General features: G+C 37.5%; 3 protein-coding genes across 3 annotated transcripts; 2 read left to right on the top strand and 1 right to left on the bottom strand.

Moving 5' to 3' along the window:
- Window positions 1-789: 789 nt before the first annotated feature.
- EIF3K (eukaryotic translation initiation factor 3K) lies at window positions 790-3,252 on the top strand. Its single transcript, XM_089612650.1, has 8 exons — window positions 790-1,029; window positions 1,124-1,180; window positions 1,306-1,356; window positions 1,458-1,520; window positions 1,734-1,784; window positions 1,868-1,934; window positions 2,662-2,744; window positions 2,854-3,252. The coding sequence occupies exons 1-8, from the start codon at window positions 931-933 to the stop codon at window positions 3,055-3,057; spliced, it is 675 nt and encodes a 224-aa protein (XP_089468776.1). The 5' UTR covers window positions 790-930; the 3' UTR covers window positions 3,058-3,252.
- A 693-nt stretch (window positions 3,253-3,945) lies between these two features.
- TES (ATP binding microtubule motor family protein) lies at window positions 3,946-8,989 on the bottom strand. Its single transcript, XM_089611860.1, has 15 exons — window positions 8,834-8,989; window positions 8,328-8,570; window positions 8,105-8,194; window positions 7,923-8,023; window positions 7,733-7,846; window positions 7,554-7,635; window positions 7,309-7,376; window positions 7,178-7,237; window positions 6,962-7,086; window positions 6,680-6,878; window positions 6,460-6,597; window positions 6,002-6,091; window positions 4,961-5,887; window positions 4,566-4,873; window positions 3,946-4,461 (listed from the first exon to the last, which is right to left on the bottom strand). Exons 2-15 carry the CDS (start codon window positions 8,557-8,559, stop codon window positions 4,134-4,136), a joined length of 2,862 nt encoding a protein of 953 aa, XP_089467986.1. The 5' UTR covers window positions 8,560-8,570; window positions 8,834-8,989; the 3' UTR covers window positions 3,946-4,133.
- Window positions 8,990-9,221: 232 nt separating this feature from the next.
- LOC149400173 (small ribosomal subunit protein uS14z/uS14y/uS14x) lies at window positions 9,222-9,982 on the top strand. Its single transcript, XM_089610906.1, has 3 exons — window positions 9,222-9,391; window positions 9,655-9,754; window positions 9,847-9,982. Exons 1-3 carry the CDS (start codon window positions 9,330-9,332, stop codon window positions 9,853-9,855), a joined length of 171 nt encoding a protein of 56 aa, XP_089467032.1. The 5' UTR covers window positions 9,222-9,329; the 3' UTR covers window positions 9,856-9,982.
- Window positions 9,983-16,960: the final 6,978 nt, after the last annotated feature.

Below are 16,960 nucleotides of genomic sequence, written 5' to 3'. Positions count from 1 at the left end.
GTGTTAGAACTGAAGAAAACAAGTCTTGATGAGCTATTATATATATTATATAAATGAAAACACCTAGGGCCTCAAAATTTTCGTTTATTTTATTATTAACATGTTGAGAGTGTCAGTTGATCATTTCAACTTTCATGCGTTCTTGTTTCGTTTTATTTTTATTTTTTATTCTTAACCTTGCGTTGTTAAATATCCCAGATAGCTATGTCGTATGTTCAATGTTCCTTTCTTGAGCATGTTTTGGAGGATATATATATAATGAAATAAAAGTAGCTGTTAATTTCCGTTGAAATTGCAATTGCTTTCTGTCTTTCTTTCCGAAGATTAACTAGAGGTTGTTTTACTTTCGGACATGCTTCTTTTGCTCTGCTCCTCTACTTCTGCGCTCGAACCTTGTTCAGGGATGTTTTTGCCACAAGCTTCTTTGCAAATTTAATTAATTGAGACAATTTATTTAGAAGGAACGTGAAGGGAGAGTACGAGTATGTTGTTTAAAAATAAAATCAACTAATATGTGCAAGACGATCTCCGACGTGTTTAGCTTGAGTTCAATTCCCATGAAACGTGAAGAGTCTTTTCAATGTTGAAGTTTAAAGTTTAAAGTTTAAAGCTTATTTGTTATAATATAATATGTAACTTTAACCTAAGATTTGGGCTTTTTAAGATAACCTAATTTTGTTTTGGGGCTAAAACACACATATAGGACTTTATGGGGGCGGAACAAACAATAATACGAAAAGGATGAGGCGAAGTTTCGAAAGTTTCCTAAAGAAAAAGAGAGGGGTAAAAAGGGCGTGTTAGTAATTTCAGTGGAATCAATCCGACGAAACCTAAAACTAAAAAAACCCTTTCGTCGTTCTAATTCTAGCTCTTCTTCTTCGCTCAGACCTTTGCAGCGAAATTTTCCAGAGATATTATTCATCACTCAAAATGGGAAGAGAAGTCGCTCCAATGGTCGAGCAGCTTTTGGCCGTCAATCCGTACAATCCCGAAATCCTCGCAGAGCTCGAGAACTATGTCAACGAACAGGTTTTTCATTCAATTTTGTTCATTTTCCTGTTGTTTTCTTCGTTATCTCAGGAATCAGGAAGATAGTATAATTACTTATGTTTGCGATTGACAGGTTTCGTCGCAGACTTACAGTCTGGATGCGAATCTTTGCCTTCTAAGGCTGTATCAGGTGATTTCTTAGCAAAATTTGAACGAACGTTCGCAATCTTCTTTGCATTCTTCAGGTTTTTTTCATGTCATTATCTGAAGTTCTTCTTTGGTTTTTTGTATTCTTTTGTTTTTTTTCTGGCGTAGTTTGAGCCAGAGAGAATGAGTTCTCAGATTGTTGCCCGTATATTGGTCAAGGTATGCTTTTTAATCTCAATGCTCAGTAGCCTTTCGTTTGATAAATTATCTATCTGGTATAGTTTTGCTGAGTAATTTGCTTTCCCTCATCGGGTTTTCAGGCTCTCATGGCAATGCCGGCTCCGGATTTCAGCCTCTGTCTTTTCTTAATTCCAGAAAGAGTGGTATATATATATATATACATATTTAACTTTCTCTTCAATAAATTTAGTTCATTGGTTCATGTAAGATATTTCTGATGAAGTTTTGAGCATAAATTGATAGGTTACTCCCAAGAACTCTGTTTGTATTTGATAAAAAAAAAAACTGTTTGTATGAGACACACTCAAAAGCTCTTAAACTCTTACACATTTTTTTCCTCTCTATTTTGTTTTCAGCAAATGGAGGAGCAATTCAAGACACTGATTGTTTTATCGCACTATTTGGAGGTAGTTGTTCTTTTTTAAGCTTGGATTGTTGATATATGTGTAGATGGTTGGAAGAAACTTCATATTGACCTCTCTTTCTGCAGACTGGGAGATTCCGCCAGTTCTGGGATGAAGCAGCTAAAAATCGTCACATAGTGGAAGCTGTCCCGGGTATGTCGAATTTCAGAGCTATGGTTTCCCATATTGCTTTTTTTTTTTTTTTTTTTTTTGGGACTGATTTACGGGCTATTTCTAGTTTCTATAGTTTTGAATCCCAATCTTCTTGTATGTCGAATTGCAGATCTATGGTTTCTCATATTGTTTTTCCTTTCTTTTTCTGTTCATGTTGTTAGACTATTTTATGGGATATGTCTAGTTTCTATAGTTTTGAATTTCTATCTTCTTGTATTCTCTAGTTGGATCTATGAGGGCGATTTTGATTATAGCATGAGATTGTGACATGCGAATAATTACCAGGCTAAATGTTTGTTATCAAGTAATAATAAAAATATTGTTATTTCAAGCACATCTTTGCTAAAAATACTCAATGATATATGAGTTAAAAAGATTGCATTCTTCTGGCGTGTGACTTTTTATCGTGATGTTTATAAGATCTACGAGTCACTGATGCAAAACATATTTCATTCTTGAATTGATGTTTATATACTAATATACACCCGACTATAAATATTTATTCCATTCTTACTTCGCTTTTTATGCACAGTGGCTTATAGCTTATTAGCTTGTGGTTTTTTTAATTCCATAAATAGACAGAAGTGTTTCATCATTTGTATTAGCTGTGGTTGGGATTTTGGGCTCTCTTTGTGTTTCTTTCTGCTATCAGGTCGCCTCTTTTTCACTCCCAGAACTAAAACCTCACGATTAATTTTGCTTGCAGGTTTTGAGCAGGCAATCCAAGCTTACGCTATTCACGTCCTTTCCTTGACCTATCAAAAGGTTCCGAGGCCCGTCCTTGCTGAGGTGCACTTTTCCTCTTTCACGTCTTTCTCTACATTATGTATAAGATATTTATTATTATTATTATTTTTTTTTTCTAACAGAGAACTTGATTGGTATTTTGCTTTTACAGGCCATCAACATTGAAGGTCTATCTCTGGACAAGTTTCTCGAGCACCAGGTGAGTAATAGTGGTTGGGTTCTTGAGAAGAATGCTGGGAAGGGTCAACTGATTGTGCTGCCCAGTAACGAGTTCAACCATCCGGAGCTGAAGAAAAACACCGCCGATGGCATTCCTTTGGAACATGTCACTCGCATTTTTCCGATTCTCGGTTGATCTTTCTGCTTCCCCCAAATATTTTGCTCTTGCTTTTCAATATCACCTGCATTTTGGACTCTTAAAAGATCAGCAATGGTGCCATCTTTATACAACTAGTTCATGCTTACTATAATGTGGTAGCTTTTTTTTGAATGTCGTCTATTAAATTTCTTCTATTCAGAAATCTGTCTCTTGATTATTTATTTACCCCCCCCCCCCCCCCCACAAAAAAAAAACAAAACAAAAAAAACACTTGTATGCGTAGCAATTTTCCTATCATTATCATTTAGCAACGACTGAATTGTTCCCGGAGTCCGTTAATCCGTTTTTAGATTTTTTTATTTATTTTATATTTTTATTTTTATTTATTTATTATAAATGTGGTAGATCGGTTTGTTAATGTGGGCAAGTATAACCTGCTTTTTATACTAGTTTATGACTTGTCATGATATTTTTTTCGGGATCGAAGCAATTGTTTGAAATAATCTCGCAATTAAAATTCATAGCTTTATCATACAAAATTAAAAATAGTCCCAGTTGGCTCTTCATCTCGTAATGACTATAACATTATAATGAATTGAATTAACCGAGGTTCATCAAAATAGTCTCCTTTGAATTTCTTCCCTAAGCGTCATGCGTCATGCGTCATTTCGAAATTGATTAGTTTTTGAAGTACATTAATTATTCTTTTTTTCTTTTTATCATAGTAAATTAATTAACTTTCATAATAAATTAAAAAAGTTGAACTATTTTGTGGTCATATAATTAACTCACCCATAAGTGAAAGTTAAACAGAAGTAAGCAGAAATGACCACTTGATGTTCGAAACGGTTATAGAAACTTCAATTCAAGTCTCCCTGGAGGAAAAATGTGATCTATTGATAAAGTAAAAAAGGAACCACGAAAAAAAAAGAAAAAAAAAATCAGAAATACTGATTCTCATTAGACTCAAGTTTTTAGTTACAAGATCACAGTTGCATTCTTACCTCTACACAGTCAAGTTGTCAGAGAGTGAGTTACATGACAAACACCAAAAGGGAATTCTAATCTTCACATTATGTTTTTTTTTTTTTTTTTTTTTTTTTTTTTTTTTTTTACAGATTGAGAAGGTTAGATATCAAATTCCAGCCCATCCAAGATTTCTTATCAGAAGGACACACAAAAGTGAGGCCAAACATCTCTTTGGTGGCATGTTCGCCGGATTCACAGAACCCGACCAGCTTCGCGACAAGCTCGGCACTTTCTTTTATGTGTTCCATATTATAAGGGTCTGTCCACAGCTTGTTGGCCAGCAATTGCCTCCTCTGTTTCCCTCCCGGCGGAATTTCCCATCTCGTGTACAATGCTTCTCTCTCTTCCATCGTCAGCCTCGAACTTACCCTCTTCCCCAAGTATTCCCTCTCTTGCTTCAGAGCCTTGATACTGTATCATCATCATCATCACAATCCACAACATGTTAACAACTGGCTGAAGAAAATGTTATAAACTATGGAGTAAAAAAAACAAAAGCTGATGGATAATAATACCTTGCTGAAACGGAGCCGGCGGGTTCGTCTCCCAAAAGGGCAGGGCTGGCGTTCCCGAGTTCAGACAAGTGTTGTTCGAGCCACGTTAGTCGTCTGAGCTCGACTTCCATGTACATTTGATCGGTAGGGTCTCCTTTGAAGAGCAAGTAGAACTGGGTTCGGTGAATGAGTGAGACATGGCAGAGATGCCATAGCATGATGATTTCCTTCCTCTCCTCCTCGAACATCACGTGCCACGGCTCCGGAGACCCGTCGATGCTGTCCATCGCTACCACCCCACCTTCGTTACTTTCCTCCAGTTGCAAAACCTTAACAAAATCGAAGTGCTATATGTTATCCCGAGTTCAAAACCTCGAAAACATTTGGAAACGAGAAAGATGATGAATGAATTTCACCTGGCAGACGAGAAGCTGCTTTTGGTATTGAAGCTTGGCGACTCGTTCTTTTAACTCGGTCACGTAAGCTCTGATGCTGCGAATGTTCTCCTCCGCGGCGCTCTTGAACATCCTCTGCATTTTCTTCACGTTCACCGAGCCCGACTTCCTTGAGACGGGCGTGTTGTCCCTCGACGACGCACAAACGCCATTCTCGTCGCTCTTAAGAGGAGTGGCTGCTCGGGATTGCAGAGCAGTCCCGTCCGCGCCACTTGGCACGTCCTCAATCTCAGGCCCTCGGTTCTCTCTCTCGCTATCCCTCGCCTTGCAAGAAGACGAAGACGAGAGCGGAGAACACGGTGGCCTGATTATGTTCGGCACGTTGCCCCTGTTGCTCAAGTTGAAAGGAAGAATTTTCTTCTTCCTCGGCGGTGTCGTCTTGGAAGTCTCCTCGGGATTGGCAGCGAACGAAGAAACAAGCTGGTCGATCGAGTTCTGAACGTTCTCGAGTTTCCTCTCCAGAGACTCGATGGTGGTTCCTTGAGACTTGAACCGGCTGATCTCTTCGATTAGGTTGGCCTGATCTCCCGCCGCGGTTTCTTCGGATATAGAGGCGGCCATTTGCAGAGTCTGACTCTGGATTTCTGAGAGCAACTTGGCTATGTTCTTGGCGGCTTCTTGATTTCCTAGCCTATGAGAAGAGACCTCCTTGTGGAGTACTTCAAGTGCTCGGTTTGCTTCATCGCCGAGCTGTCTCTGACGCTGCTCAAGCTTTCTAATCTCGTTTACGATCATGGTTGGGTCGGTTGAAGTGACCGATCGTCTGACCATTGCCTGTCTACAAGCTCGGGTTTTAGCTCTTGTGTCGGGGGTGTTTTTTCCGAAACTCATCTCGTTATCGCCGCCAAAAGAGAGACACCTCGCTACATCAAAGGATGATGGACCGCGCTGGTTTAATAACGAGATGTAATTAGTTTTTTTTTTTTTTTTAATTTATTTTAAATATATTCAACAAATTACCAAAAAAAAAAAAACATGTAAACGTATAATAATGCACACCACCTTTGGGACTTTGTGAACCTTTCTTTCGGATTCAAGCTGCGACTGAGCAAGGTCTCTTTGCCGCTTCAGCTCTTCCATTTCTCTTGCCATCTGCAAGAATCCATTTGAAAATTTGCTTCATTTTTAGTCATAATCTCTCTTTTAAACTTAGAAGTAGAATTGTGAACACACTACTACATTAGTTTACCAAAACAGTTTGAATCCAGTTTTACAAAAACTAAAAAAGGCCCGTTAAGCGCCTCACAGCTATGTCATAATAGTTCCAAAAACTTGCCCCTGATCGACTTTGAGGTCATATATAGAAAAAAAGATTTACAATGATCATGTATAGTAACATTGTGCATATTGCGTGCTTATTGTCCACTTCTGACAGTTCCTAAACGTTGTGAGTGTCTATATATATACACACGAAGACATTTAGAATGGTATCCTAATGCTAAAAAAAGAGAACATTCTACCTTCTCGATTTTCATTTCCTTCTCCACTATCAACGACCTCAAGCCTGAAATGGAAGAAGGCTGTGGACTCTGTAACTTCGCTTCAAGTCTCGCCACTTCCTTCTGCAAATGCTTCACTAATTTCTTTTCCGAAACAACCTGGAGAAAGAAAAAATTATTTACTTCAGATTGATTCCTTTTTATCTAGAATGCAAAAGTCCCATGATCAGCAAAAACATACCATGTTTACTTGGGCGTTATTAGTGACTTCCTTTGCACTAGTTGCAAATGCAAGTGTATTTCGGGTTTGTTCAACATGGCTCAGTGCTGGGCTCATAGTACATATAATTGCTGTCCGAGCATTTCCCCCAAGTGAAGATTGCAATATTCGAGTGAGTTTCGAGTTTCTATACGGTACATGACCATTTCTTTTTCCACCACTGCAAAAATCTCAACGAAGTGAGCTGGGATACACAAAAACAAGTTCATCTCTGTAGCCTTGAGATAATGAAACAAGTGAGACCTTAATGTCCTGATGACTGTCGTGAGTGTTAACAAACTACGGTTAATATGACTTCCTTCTTTTAATCGCGCGCCATTTGCATTTGTTTGGGAGACACGCTCGCTACCAGCCAGATCTACAAGATTCTGTGAAGTTCCACAATTAAAATAAAGAAAAATATGAAATTTTTTGTTTTATAAACAGCGAGGTATAACAAAGAAACTTTTGGGGGCCTACCAAGCTGGCTATGAAGGACTTTACGCAGCCTGAACTTTCCCGAAGGCTGCTCTCTATAGTCTGAAATCAATACAAATGAATAAATAATTGAACAGCATTATATTAAATGAAAACAATGGCATATGCCTTACCAGTCTGAATATCTGATGTGATCTCGAGCTTTTATCATTTAGAGCAGTTTCTCCCACTTGCCTTTGAGCTGCATAGGAAATATCCTGTTATTAAAATGTCCCATAATGCCCCAATAAATTACGTAAAAAAAAAACAGAAAAAAAATACTGAGTTCGGCTGCCTGAGATATTTATATGGAAGCAATGCACTTCTATTCGACAAAACGGATTTCCTATTTCTTGAAACAGATATCAAGCTGCATTACCTTCACAAACGCTGATCAAATGCTTTAAATGTTGGCGATCATTTACAACTTCTTCAACTAATTTCTTTACAATCGTCCCCTTCTGCATTGTCAAGAAAGGAAAAAAGTTGAATAAGAAAAGTATCTCAGCATGAGAAACTAATGTGTATTTCACAGTAGTTGGAATCTCTTATACTTGCCTCAGGATCATCCAAAAGCTGCAGAGAACCGGAGTCACGGTTTAAAAGGTCAACGACGGTCTCATTGTAAATCTCCAATGCTGAAAACTTCAAGCTAAAATCTCTCTCTGGGGTCTGTGTTACCAATGACCACACGTGAGAATAGGTTTCACATGGTGTCTATATAAAAAGGGAAAGAATTAGAGCTTACATTCTTTATGTGGTCATATATATCGTTTATGGAATTTTCTGTGATTCCTCTCATGGTATATGTCTTACCACTACTAGTCTGCCCATAAGCGAAGATTGTAGCTGCAAAAAAAAAAAAAAACGAAACTGTGAGGATTGATTCTTGAAAGGTAAATGCCAATCTTGAACACTAAATTACATTACCATTCATTCCCTTAACCGCTGATAAAGCAACATCCCTCGCACCATCTTCGTAAATCTTCTGATTTACGCAGCTCGGTCCGAAAACTCTGTCTGCGCCGCCCAATAAACACAAGAAAGAAAGAATGGCTTAAAAAATGGGCAACCAAAATGTTTCAGATATTTATCAGATTTCAACATTTAATGATTTCCCAAAAATAAACACCCAAAATACGAAGATTCGTACCAAAGGTGTACGAACTCGCGACCCGTTCGTTATTGGGGCTGTTGAACACAATGCAGTGGTCATCAACGCATTCCCAGGCGATGAGATCGTACAACGCTTGTTCTCTCCGGCTCAGTGGTCTAACCCGAACCGTGACTAATATTTTCTCTTCACGAATCCTCAGACCGCCCGGTGTTGAACATGGAGTCCGATGAATCTTGGAAATTGGTGTACCAGGCGTCCCAACCATCATCTCTACTCACTCTGATTCGCAAAAAAAAAAAAAAAGTTCTTGTTATCAGTTGATGTAGAAGAAGAAAAAAAAACCCTAATCTTGAAAATCTAGCATTGAAATCAACAAAATTTCACCTGAAATTCCAATAAAAAAGATTCAAAAGAAAGAACGTCTAAATCAGGAAAAAAAATCACTTGGTGAACTGAAGAAATCTAAAATCGGAAATAAATTGAATAGAAAACTGAACAGATAAACAAATAAATTACTTGCCGTAAATGGAGCGCTAAAATACCTCAAAAAAGAGAGAGATTCCTAATCAGACCGCGAAATCGTTGAGAACTGAGTAAGAAAGGAAAAATATTTAAGTTTGAAGCTTGAAAGATTCAGTGGGTTTTTTTTTTTTTTTTTTTCAGTAAGGTTTGACTGAAAGTGAAAAGTCTCGATTTCTCAGACGTTTGTGTGACGAAAGGAAGTAATGCCAAAATCTAAATGCAAAGTAACGGCTACTTTTTCCGTTCACGAATGTGCTTCAATTGAATGCCACCACACTATTTGAATTTACGGGCTTTATTGGGTGGGCCCAATTTATTCTCTTTGTAGCCCGTGAATGACCACGCTCCCTAAGCTATGGCCCACTAGGCCCAATCACGTGAATTTTGTCGTGTAAACTTAAAGCCCGAGGAAATGCCCAATAAAACTAGGGTTTTGTTTAGATTAGTTAATTTATTGCGACTCTGAGAGCTCTAAATCGGAAAGCAAAGGGAGAGCAGAGAAGAGACGAGAAAACCATGGGACACTCAAACGTTTGGAACTCTCACCCCAAGACTTACGGTCCTGGCTCTCGCGCCTGGTACGATCCGAAATCGATCGACTCTTTCATGTTTTTATTTTTATTTTTTGTTATATAATTTCTCATGTACTTATCATGATTGTTATGGAAACCCTAGTTTACGGTTGAGCTGTTGACATTGCTTAATATTCAAAGGATGAACAACGAACGGCGAGTGATTTTGATTAGATGTGCATAAAAATTTCAAAATATGATTAGCTTGTGAAATCTATTCTGTCTCGCTTCACGCAAATTGATAACGGATTGAATTTGGGATTTGGCAGCCGTGTTTGCGGAAATCCGCACGCGATCATTCGCAAGTATGGCCTCAATTGTTGCAGGCAATGCTTCCGCAGCAATGCCAAGGAGATTGGCTTCATCAAGGTAATTATCACAAACTCTCTGAATTTATGAGATTTTATTGGCTTATTAATTTTTCTGTTTAGGCTTATTGTTTGTGTTCTTTTTCGTTGCAGTACCGTTAAGTGCTCCTTCCCTATCCGGAATCATTGTTTTCGGGCTGTTTTTTCTTTAGAAGTTTTGTCTCTCATGTTTTTGTTTATTGGGTCGTTGTTAAGGATTGATTATTTTTTGGAATTAGAAAACTGAATTTTTTTTTTTTTTTTTTTTACAATTCATGTATGGCTTGAGTATGCGGTGGGTCTTGATCAAAATTCCAATTTAGCTTTCATGATTTATAGTGAAATTGGGAGTAATACAAAAACCGAAGATCACTTGTGCTTTTATAAATAAAACGTTAGATCCTACACAGTAGTGTGATATAATTGGTTAAATTATTTTTTGGCATATGTGGCAGAAAGCGAAACATCTTTCGGAAGATGAATTTGAACTTTGTTATTTCAGTTAGTTTACAAAGTTAATTCGTGCATCTTCTACTTAATTTTGTTGCCCTTTATAAAATCTCGAATTTTCTACTACGATGATATAATGTACGAGCTCAAGAAAAAACAGCGAAGCAATTGTCAATTGTAACTTACATGAATTAAAATTCTAGCCAAGCTATTCTAAAATATAAAAATCCTGCCGCCTGAAAGGTAGTAACGTATTTCTATGTTCTTAAAATATCTCGTCCCAAATTTTTAACCTTAATATTTTAACAGCTGGACGCCACTAGCCGTGGCTTCTCGCTTGTAGGCTAATCCCTGCCGTGTTTCCCGCCATTCATTATTCGTGATCAACCATTCACCTTGATAATAATTAGAATTAATGACATTTTTAGTCCTCTGAACTATGTTGTGTGTAACAAGTTGGTTCTTCGGCGAAAAAAACTGTAGGAACGATACATGATGAATGTGAGAAAATCACGTTTGGTCCTTCTGTCTAATTAATCGTCTATTTAGGCAGAAATATGCTGACGTGGCTTGATCGATTAGGGGAGTTACGGTTTTGCCTCTGTTTTAATGGTTTATTCTTCTTTTATATGGTCGTGTAATCCCAAATCGAGAAAATCAAATCCCTCGACAAAACCCTAAAATCCCAAATCGTGTAATTCCATAATCGAGAAGAAATGAAGAAATTTCTTCAGAACTGGGCTTGAAGACAACCGCGACAAGCTTGGAGCGTCATGGAATCCTCTGTGTCTTCTTCGTCAAGGAAATCTCGCGCAGAGGTCGATGGGTCGAGTGGGCGGCGACGACCTTCGGCGTGTTTCTGCAGCGGTACTAGGGTCGAATGCACGTCGTGGACGACTGAAAACCCGGGTCGAAGATTTTATGGATGCCCCGGGTATAAGGTGAGTTTTTGTTTTGAGGTTTTCAATTTAGGGATTTTCAAATTGTTTTTCTCTCTTTGTTTGCGAAATTGCCGACTCTTAATATTGTCAAAATTACCAGCATAAAACAACGCCAGGCTCATGAATGGCTAGACCCTCTAATGTGCGCAAGATCAACAACGATTATTCCCGGACTCTTGAAGAGAATTAATGCGTTTGAGAGGACAAAGTCGGACTTGGTAACTGAAGAATTTCACGACCACCAAAGCTGTGTAGTAAAAGAAAGAATTTTAGAATCGAAAGATCTAAAACAGATTAAGATGTTGGCCATGGTTATATTATTGTTTGTGGTTGTACTTTTGTTCAAGTAAATTGTGATGCAGGTTTTGTAATGTTGTCTTTGGTTTAGTACGTGATGAAGTTGTTTTGAAACTGATAATGAACGTGTAATGTTGTTTGTTATTCTTGATTCAAATGCTCAAGTAATGTCAGTTGATTCAAATGCTCAAGTAATGACTTGATTTATTTCTCAGTTTTAGTAAGTGATATTTTCACTTGATTTAAGCTATCAATTTTTAGTACAGATTCTTGGAAAAAAATGATCGTTAAATAAAAGTACATAATCAACAGACAAAATAAGCTATCAAACAACATAATTTAGAGTCAAAATAAGATGTCAATCTGTTTAAACAGACAAAATGATCGTTAAATCAAAGTACATAATCAATGAGATACTGTCTTGAATAAACCATCTACTTGAATAAACCTCGCGGCCTCATGAGATCCTGTCTTGTGTTGTGACTCTTAAATCTCGGGCTTCTCTGTACAGTAAAAAGACACATGGAATGAGAACAAAAAAAAAAATCAAAATTCAGTAGTACCCTCACCCTCAATGGCTGTGTAGCTTGACTCGAAGGCGGTGACAGTCGTGGTGGCTGCGTAGCTTGAGAATGTTGTGATGGTGGTGGCTGTGTAGCTTGAGAAGGCTGTGATGGTGGTGGCTGAGGTTGAGAAGGTTGTGATGATGGTGGTTGTGATGCTCTTCCATGCCTCTGTGAAATTGATTACAAAAATGTACATAGTCAATACTAAATCAATACTAAATCATAATGAATTCAAGTATAATAGCCATTACAGAAATCGATGTACCCTTGATTCTTCTTCTCGCCTGAAACATGTTTTCACATTGTGGCCCTCTTTCCCATATCTTGAGCACCGTGACATGACATATTTTCTTGTCATCTTTGTACCTCGCGTTGGAACTATCTCGTCATGATAGATTCGCCTAAGCTTCTTTGGTCTTCCGTTTTTGGCTCGGTCCGGTGGCATGGACATAGGGGTCTTTCTTGTTCGTGGCCATTGTTCTAGGGGATTAATAGGACTTATCCCTTGAACATATGTTTGTTCATAACAAGGCTTCTTGTACCACATTGACACATATTTACAAGGATCAGCGTGTTTGTGCCAAATGCAACTTATAGCATGAGCACACGGTATTCCTACAAAAAATAAGTGTTAATCATGTGTTGAACCAAGTCATGAATATGAGTAAGACATAGGAGTCGATTAATACCTGAAAGATTCCATCTGTTACATGAGCATGAGTGGCGTGCTAAATTCACTGCGTACATTGATTCGTACAAGTTCGAGACTTGGTAATCGGATCCTCCGGTCCAATATGGTATGTTCAGTGCACTAAGGACCTTATTGTTCTCCAGTATCTTGTAAATCCGAGGCCCAATTTCTCCATTCCACTTATCTCCAGCCAATCTCTGTTTGATGAACCTCTGGAGTAGATACATTCGAATCCGCTCCAACATCGACAAAATCAGTCCGTTACTTGACAATAATAAACAAGAATATTCAATAAACAAAGAATATGCATCAGGGGACAATAAAACACCACTGGTCCCAGACAAAACAAAGAAAGAATAATAAACAAACAAGTGTTCCCAGAAAATATCCGACCAAAAACCAGTGGTCTCCGTGGTCCCCAAATAATATCCGACCATAAATAAGTTATTCGCGTGGTCCCAGACAAATCCCGACAAAAAAATATGGCTAAACCTCATTCCAACGACAACAAAAAAAACATGTGGTCCCCGTGGTCCCCAAAAACCATTTTCAGGTTGCTAAAACTAACCAAAAACTTTTGAATCTTCATTCATTCTCACCGTAACACCCCGATTGCACTGGGGTTGTATTTCGACTCGACGTTACTCCTCCAGTAACTGCCACCGCCGGCATCTTCGTCGCCAGCGACTTCGTCTTCGCCATTAGGGTTTTCACAGCCGCCAAACGTGATTTTCGTTCTCGTTCAATTTGAATATTTTGGGGAAAATGTATCGAATAAGTTCCATTTAATCGGTTGAAATATAAAATTAACTACCCTAATCGATCAAGCCACGTCGCATATTTCTGTCTAAATAGACGATTAATTAGACAGAAGGATCAAACGTGATTTTCTCACATTCACCAGCTATCGATCCTACAGGTTTTTTCGCCGAAAGATCAAGTTGTTACACACGACACAGTTCAGGGACTAAAAATGTCATTAATTCTAATAATTATTGCTTCACTGGTCAATAGTTGGTAAAATTATTTTCTGAAGTGAAGTTATTAAACTTCAATATAAATTGATGAATGAAATGATTATTGTCGTCTGAGAAATGCTGTTTCTAAAATTCCTTTTAACCTTATCGAAAATAATAAAATTACATTTGAAATTGACTTTTATAATTTTTAAATAAAATAAAGTTAACAAACGTAGTTTTTTTTTTTTTTTTTTCAAGTCAGTTAACAAACTTTGAGGAGATTGAGCAATATGTAGAAAAAAGGGAATTCGGTACAATTAAATGGTGCAAAGATACTATCGGAGTATGATAATTAAATCTGATTGGTTTGGTTAGATATTGCTTGGTTGAGTAAAAAATGTTTGAACATTTCAAATTCAATTTTTTGTAATGTCTTTGCAGGCTGATTAGCGGTTATTGTTGGGTCCGAGTTTTGTATACCTCGGAATAATTGTTGGTGCTTTGATTGTCCTGTTTTTCAAATAGGCTTTTTGATCTGGTGTGTTGAACTTGAGTGTTGTGTTTGAATCAGCTTTCTTGTGAATAAAATCAACGAATGGATTACCTATCTTGCGTTCTAATTAGTTCTAATTTAGGAAGAATCTGACCTGCGTTGATATTTTTGTGTTCACTATCTCACATTTCGATTACATTCCGTGATTAAATTCAACATACAGAATTGTTCCGCTGACTGAAATTGCTAGTTCTTTTCTCAGACGATTAGCGCGATGTCCACAATAACCTTTCAAGGTCACTATATCTCTCTTTTGCTCCTCGTTCTTTCGATGCTCGTCAACATCGGAAGAAGCGACGATGATCTCTCCGAGGAAGCACTTTCAACTTGCGGTTCTGGAAACTTATTTCTTCTTCGGAGCGCGGTACTTGTTTTCCTTATAATTACTATGTGTCAAAAGAAAAGAAACAAGCCTTTGAGTTTCTTAATTTGCTGAATCTTGGTTCTTCTTGTACCTTAAGCTTAAGAGTTATCCCCCTGGCTCGAAACAAAGCCATGGCTACAATTGAACACGTGGACGGTATTTTCGAAAGTATCCACGAATGGCTTGATAACAACAAGTTGACCCCTCGAGTCAACATTGACGCCGCTTATACCCCCTCCTGCTTCCCCTCTCTTGTGAGCTTAATTCTTGATTAGTGTTTAAATAAGGAATAATTAGAACCGAGCCGCGTGAAACTTTTCGAGTTTGCAAATTAACTAGCGTTACATCGGCTAGTTTTCAAAACTCAATGTTTCAAATGGTTAACTAGCTGGAGCGCCCTTAAATGACTCTGAGATGTTTATGGCCACTATTCAGGCATGTGATCCTTTGTTAGCAAATATCCGAGCCCCGCGGAAGAGGTTTAGGCGAGCCCTACAGAGTCTATGCTGAGTCGAAATGGACTCCTTATAAATTATTAAATAACGAGCCTAGTTTCAAGTTCTCACTTTACATAGTTTAAGTACGGGATTTTGGCTGGCAATGGAGTCTTTAGCTCACTAAATACTAATAAATCATGCTAACATACGGCCAAGCTTAATACTAGGTTAACGAATAAGTACAACTAGATTGAACCAAAATATGAAGAAATTTGATTACGTAGATGAAGATTTAGTAATACTCTCAATTGCTCTGTTCAAATTTATGCGTATGATTTTTACTAACCAAGGAGCTTTTAACAAACAATCCTTATATGCTGTATATGATTTTTTTACACTGATATTAAGTGACAAATATATGTGACATAAGAATGAAATTATTAAAAAAAATGTCATCAGAACCTCATGCATAAACGTATTTACAATTTCTAGTTTACAAGTGGCTGTAATTTTGCATATAATACCTCAGTCATATCTTGGTCATCTCTTCTATTTGTCCAAGTTCCAAACCAAGAATCTTTTTACAAACAATCCTTATATGTTTTATTTTACTTTCAAATTTATAGACACTGTATGACAACAATTTTAGCGCCACAACTCTTATTGAATCAGCCATTGAGTGTCACCATTCTCAATCTGGAAAAAACTATAAAAAGAAAAGAAAAAAAAATCTCCGCGATGAATTAAGCAGCCACTTGAACTCTAAGTGCTTCAAGAATCTTATCATCCAAGTCGAACTTGATATCCTTCTTATCCCGACCGATTTTAACGTACTCTTCGAATCTCTCCTTCAAATCCTCTGGCGGGTTCGTGCTACTTTCCCACCCCAAAAGCTCCTTGGCAGCTCTCGGCTCCGCGTAGAAATGCTACAAAACCGCACACAAAACATCCCTAAGCTTTGTTTTTTCGTTAATAAAAGAAAATGGACACTAAACACTAATTATTAATTACCATGTTACGGAAAGGAAAAGCTTTCTGTCCCTCACAATTCCTGTATTTTTTTTTTATTTTTTTTTTAACGAAATAAATTAGCTGAAATATTCACGTTCCAATGTTGCATTTTGAGAAAATACTCATTATTTGCTTAATTATTATCAAATACACTAGTATGTTTACTTGTCACGTCTCATCAATTTTTTATAAGAAAATACTTTTATTATTATTAAATGGAGATATCTTATATATTTTGATATATTGGTCTGATTATTTAAATTTAATAATAATTAAACAAATATTAGTTTGTAATTGGGGGTATGTATATCCACGCGGTCATTTTAGTTGATTATTCACATGAGAAAAGTTAACAAAATCTTGATAAATGGATCACTTACGGTCAAAGAACCATTCCTCACACAGTCTTTGTTGTTTCCTGACCCAATCATGTACTGCGGACGAAACACCGCCCACGGCCCGAAAACCTCCGCAGTGTACTTCTCAACTGCCACGTGGCTCGCATCGCCTTTCACTACATCCTTACAGTGTATAAATCCTTGCCATTGTTGTCCAACACGACATCGAATGAAGCTCCGGAGAGAATCTTCCCCATCTCCGCCGGGTCTGCCCACAGTCTCAAATAGTTAGACCAAAATTATGATCATTTTTTTAAGGAAAAATGGTATGAAATAGCCAATTCAAACTATGACTTTTGCAAAATAGCCATAGTTTCATTAGGTATAGCAAAATAGCCAATTGAAAGTACTACGACTTTTAATCCTGCCTCGATTAATTTTAATCCAGCCTTCATAAAACTTACATTCTGTCTTTATAGTTCGTTGGGATTAAATTTAATCCAGCCTAGATTAATCTTACTTTGGCTAGTTTGCATATAGTTGACAAACTATGGCTATTTTGCAAAAGCTTAAGTTCTATTTGGCTATATAACCGCTTGACCCTTTTTTTAATACCTAATC

This window comes from Urtica dioica, chromosome 4 (genome assembly GCF_054948205.1).
Source record: "Urtica dioica subsp. dioica isolate 48M chromosome 4, U.dioica_male_clone48M_v1_H2, whole genome shotgun sequence".
NCBI classification, from domain to species: Eukaryota; Viridiplantae; Streptophyta; class Magnoliopsida; order Rosales; family Urticaceae; genus Urtica; species Urtica dioica.
This window is presented reverse-complemented; position numbering and strand designations above follow the sequence as displayed.

Coding starts and splice junctions, on each gene's coding strand:
- EIF3K (XM_089612650.1), top strand. CDS start 931: ATGGGAAGAGAAGTCGCTCCAATGGTCGAGCAGCTTTTGGCCGTCAAT. Junction 1,030..1,123: donor AGAACTATGTCAACGAACAG/GTTTTTCATTCA, acceptor TGCGATTGACAG/GTTTCGTCGCAGACTTACAG. Junction 1,935..2,661: donor CATAGTGGAAGCTGTCCCGG/GTATGTCGAATT, acceptor TTTTGCTTGCAG/GTTTTGAGCAGGCAATCCAA.
- TES (XM_089611860.1), bottom strand. CDS start 8,559: ATGATGGTTGGGACGCCTGGTACACCAATTTCCAAGATTCATCGGACT. Junction 5,888..6,001: donor AGGTTCACAAAGTCCCAAAG/GTGGTGTGCATT, acceptor TTATTAAACCAG/CGCGGTCCATCATCCTTTGA. Junction 4,874..4,960: donor AGCAGCTTCTCGTCTGCCAG/GTGAAATTCATT, acceptor GATTTTGTTAAG/GTTTTGCAACTGGAGGAAAG.
- LOC149400173 (XM_089610906.1), top strand. CDS start 9,330: ATGGGACACTCAAACGTTTGGAACTCTCACCCCAAGACTTACGGTCCT. Junction 9,392..9,654: donor GGTCCTGGCTCTCGCGCCTG/GTACGATCCGAA, acceptor GGGATTTGGCAG/CCGTGTTTGCGGAAATCCGC.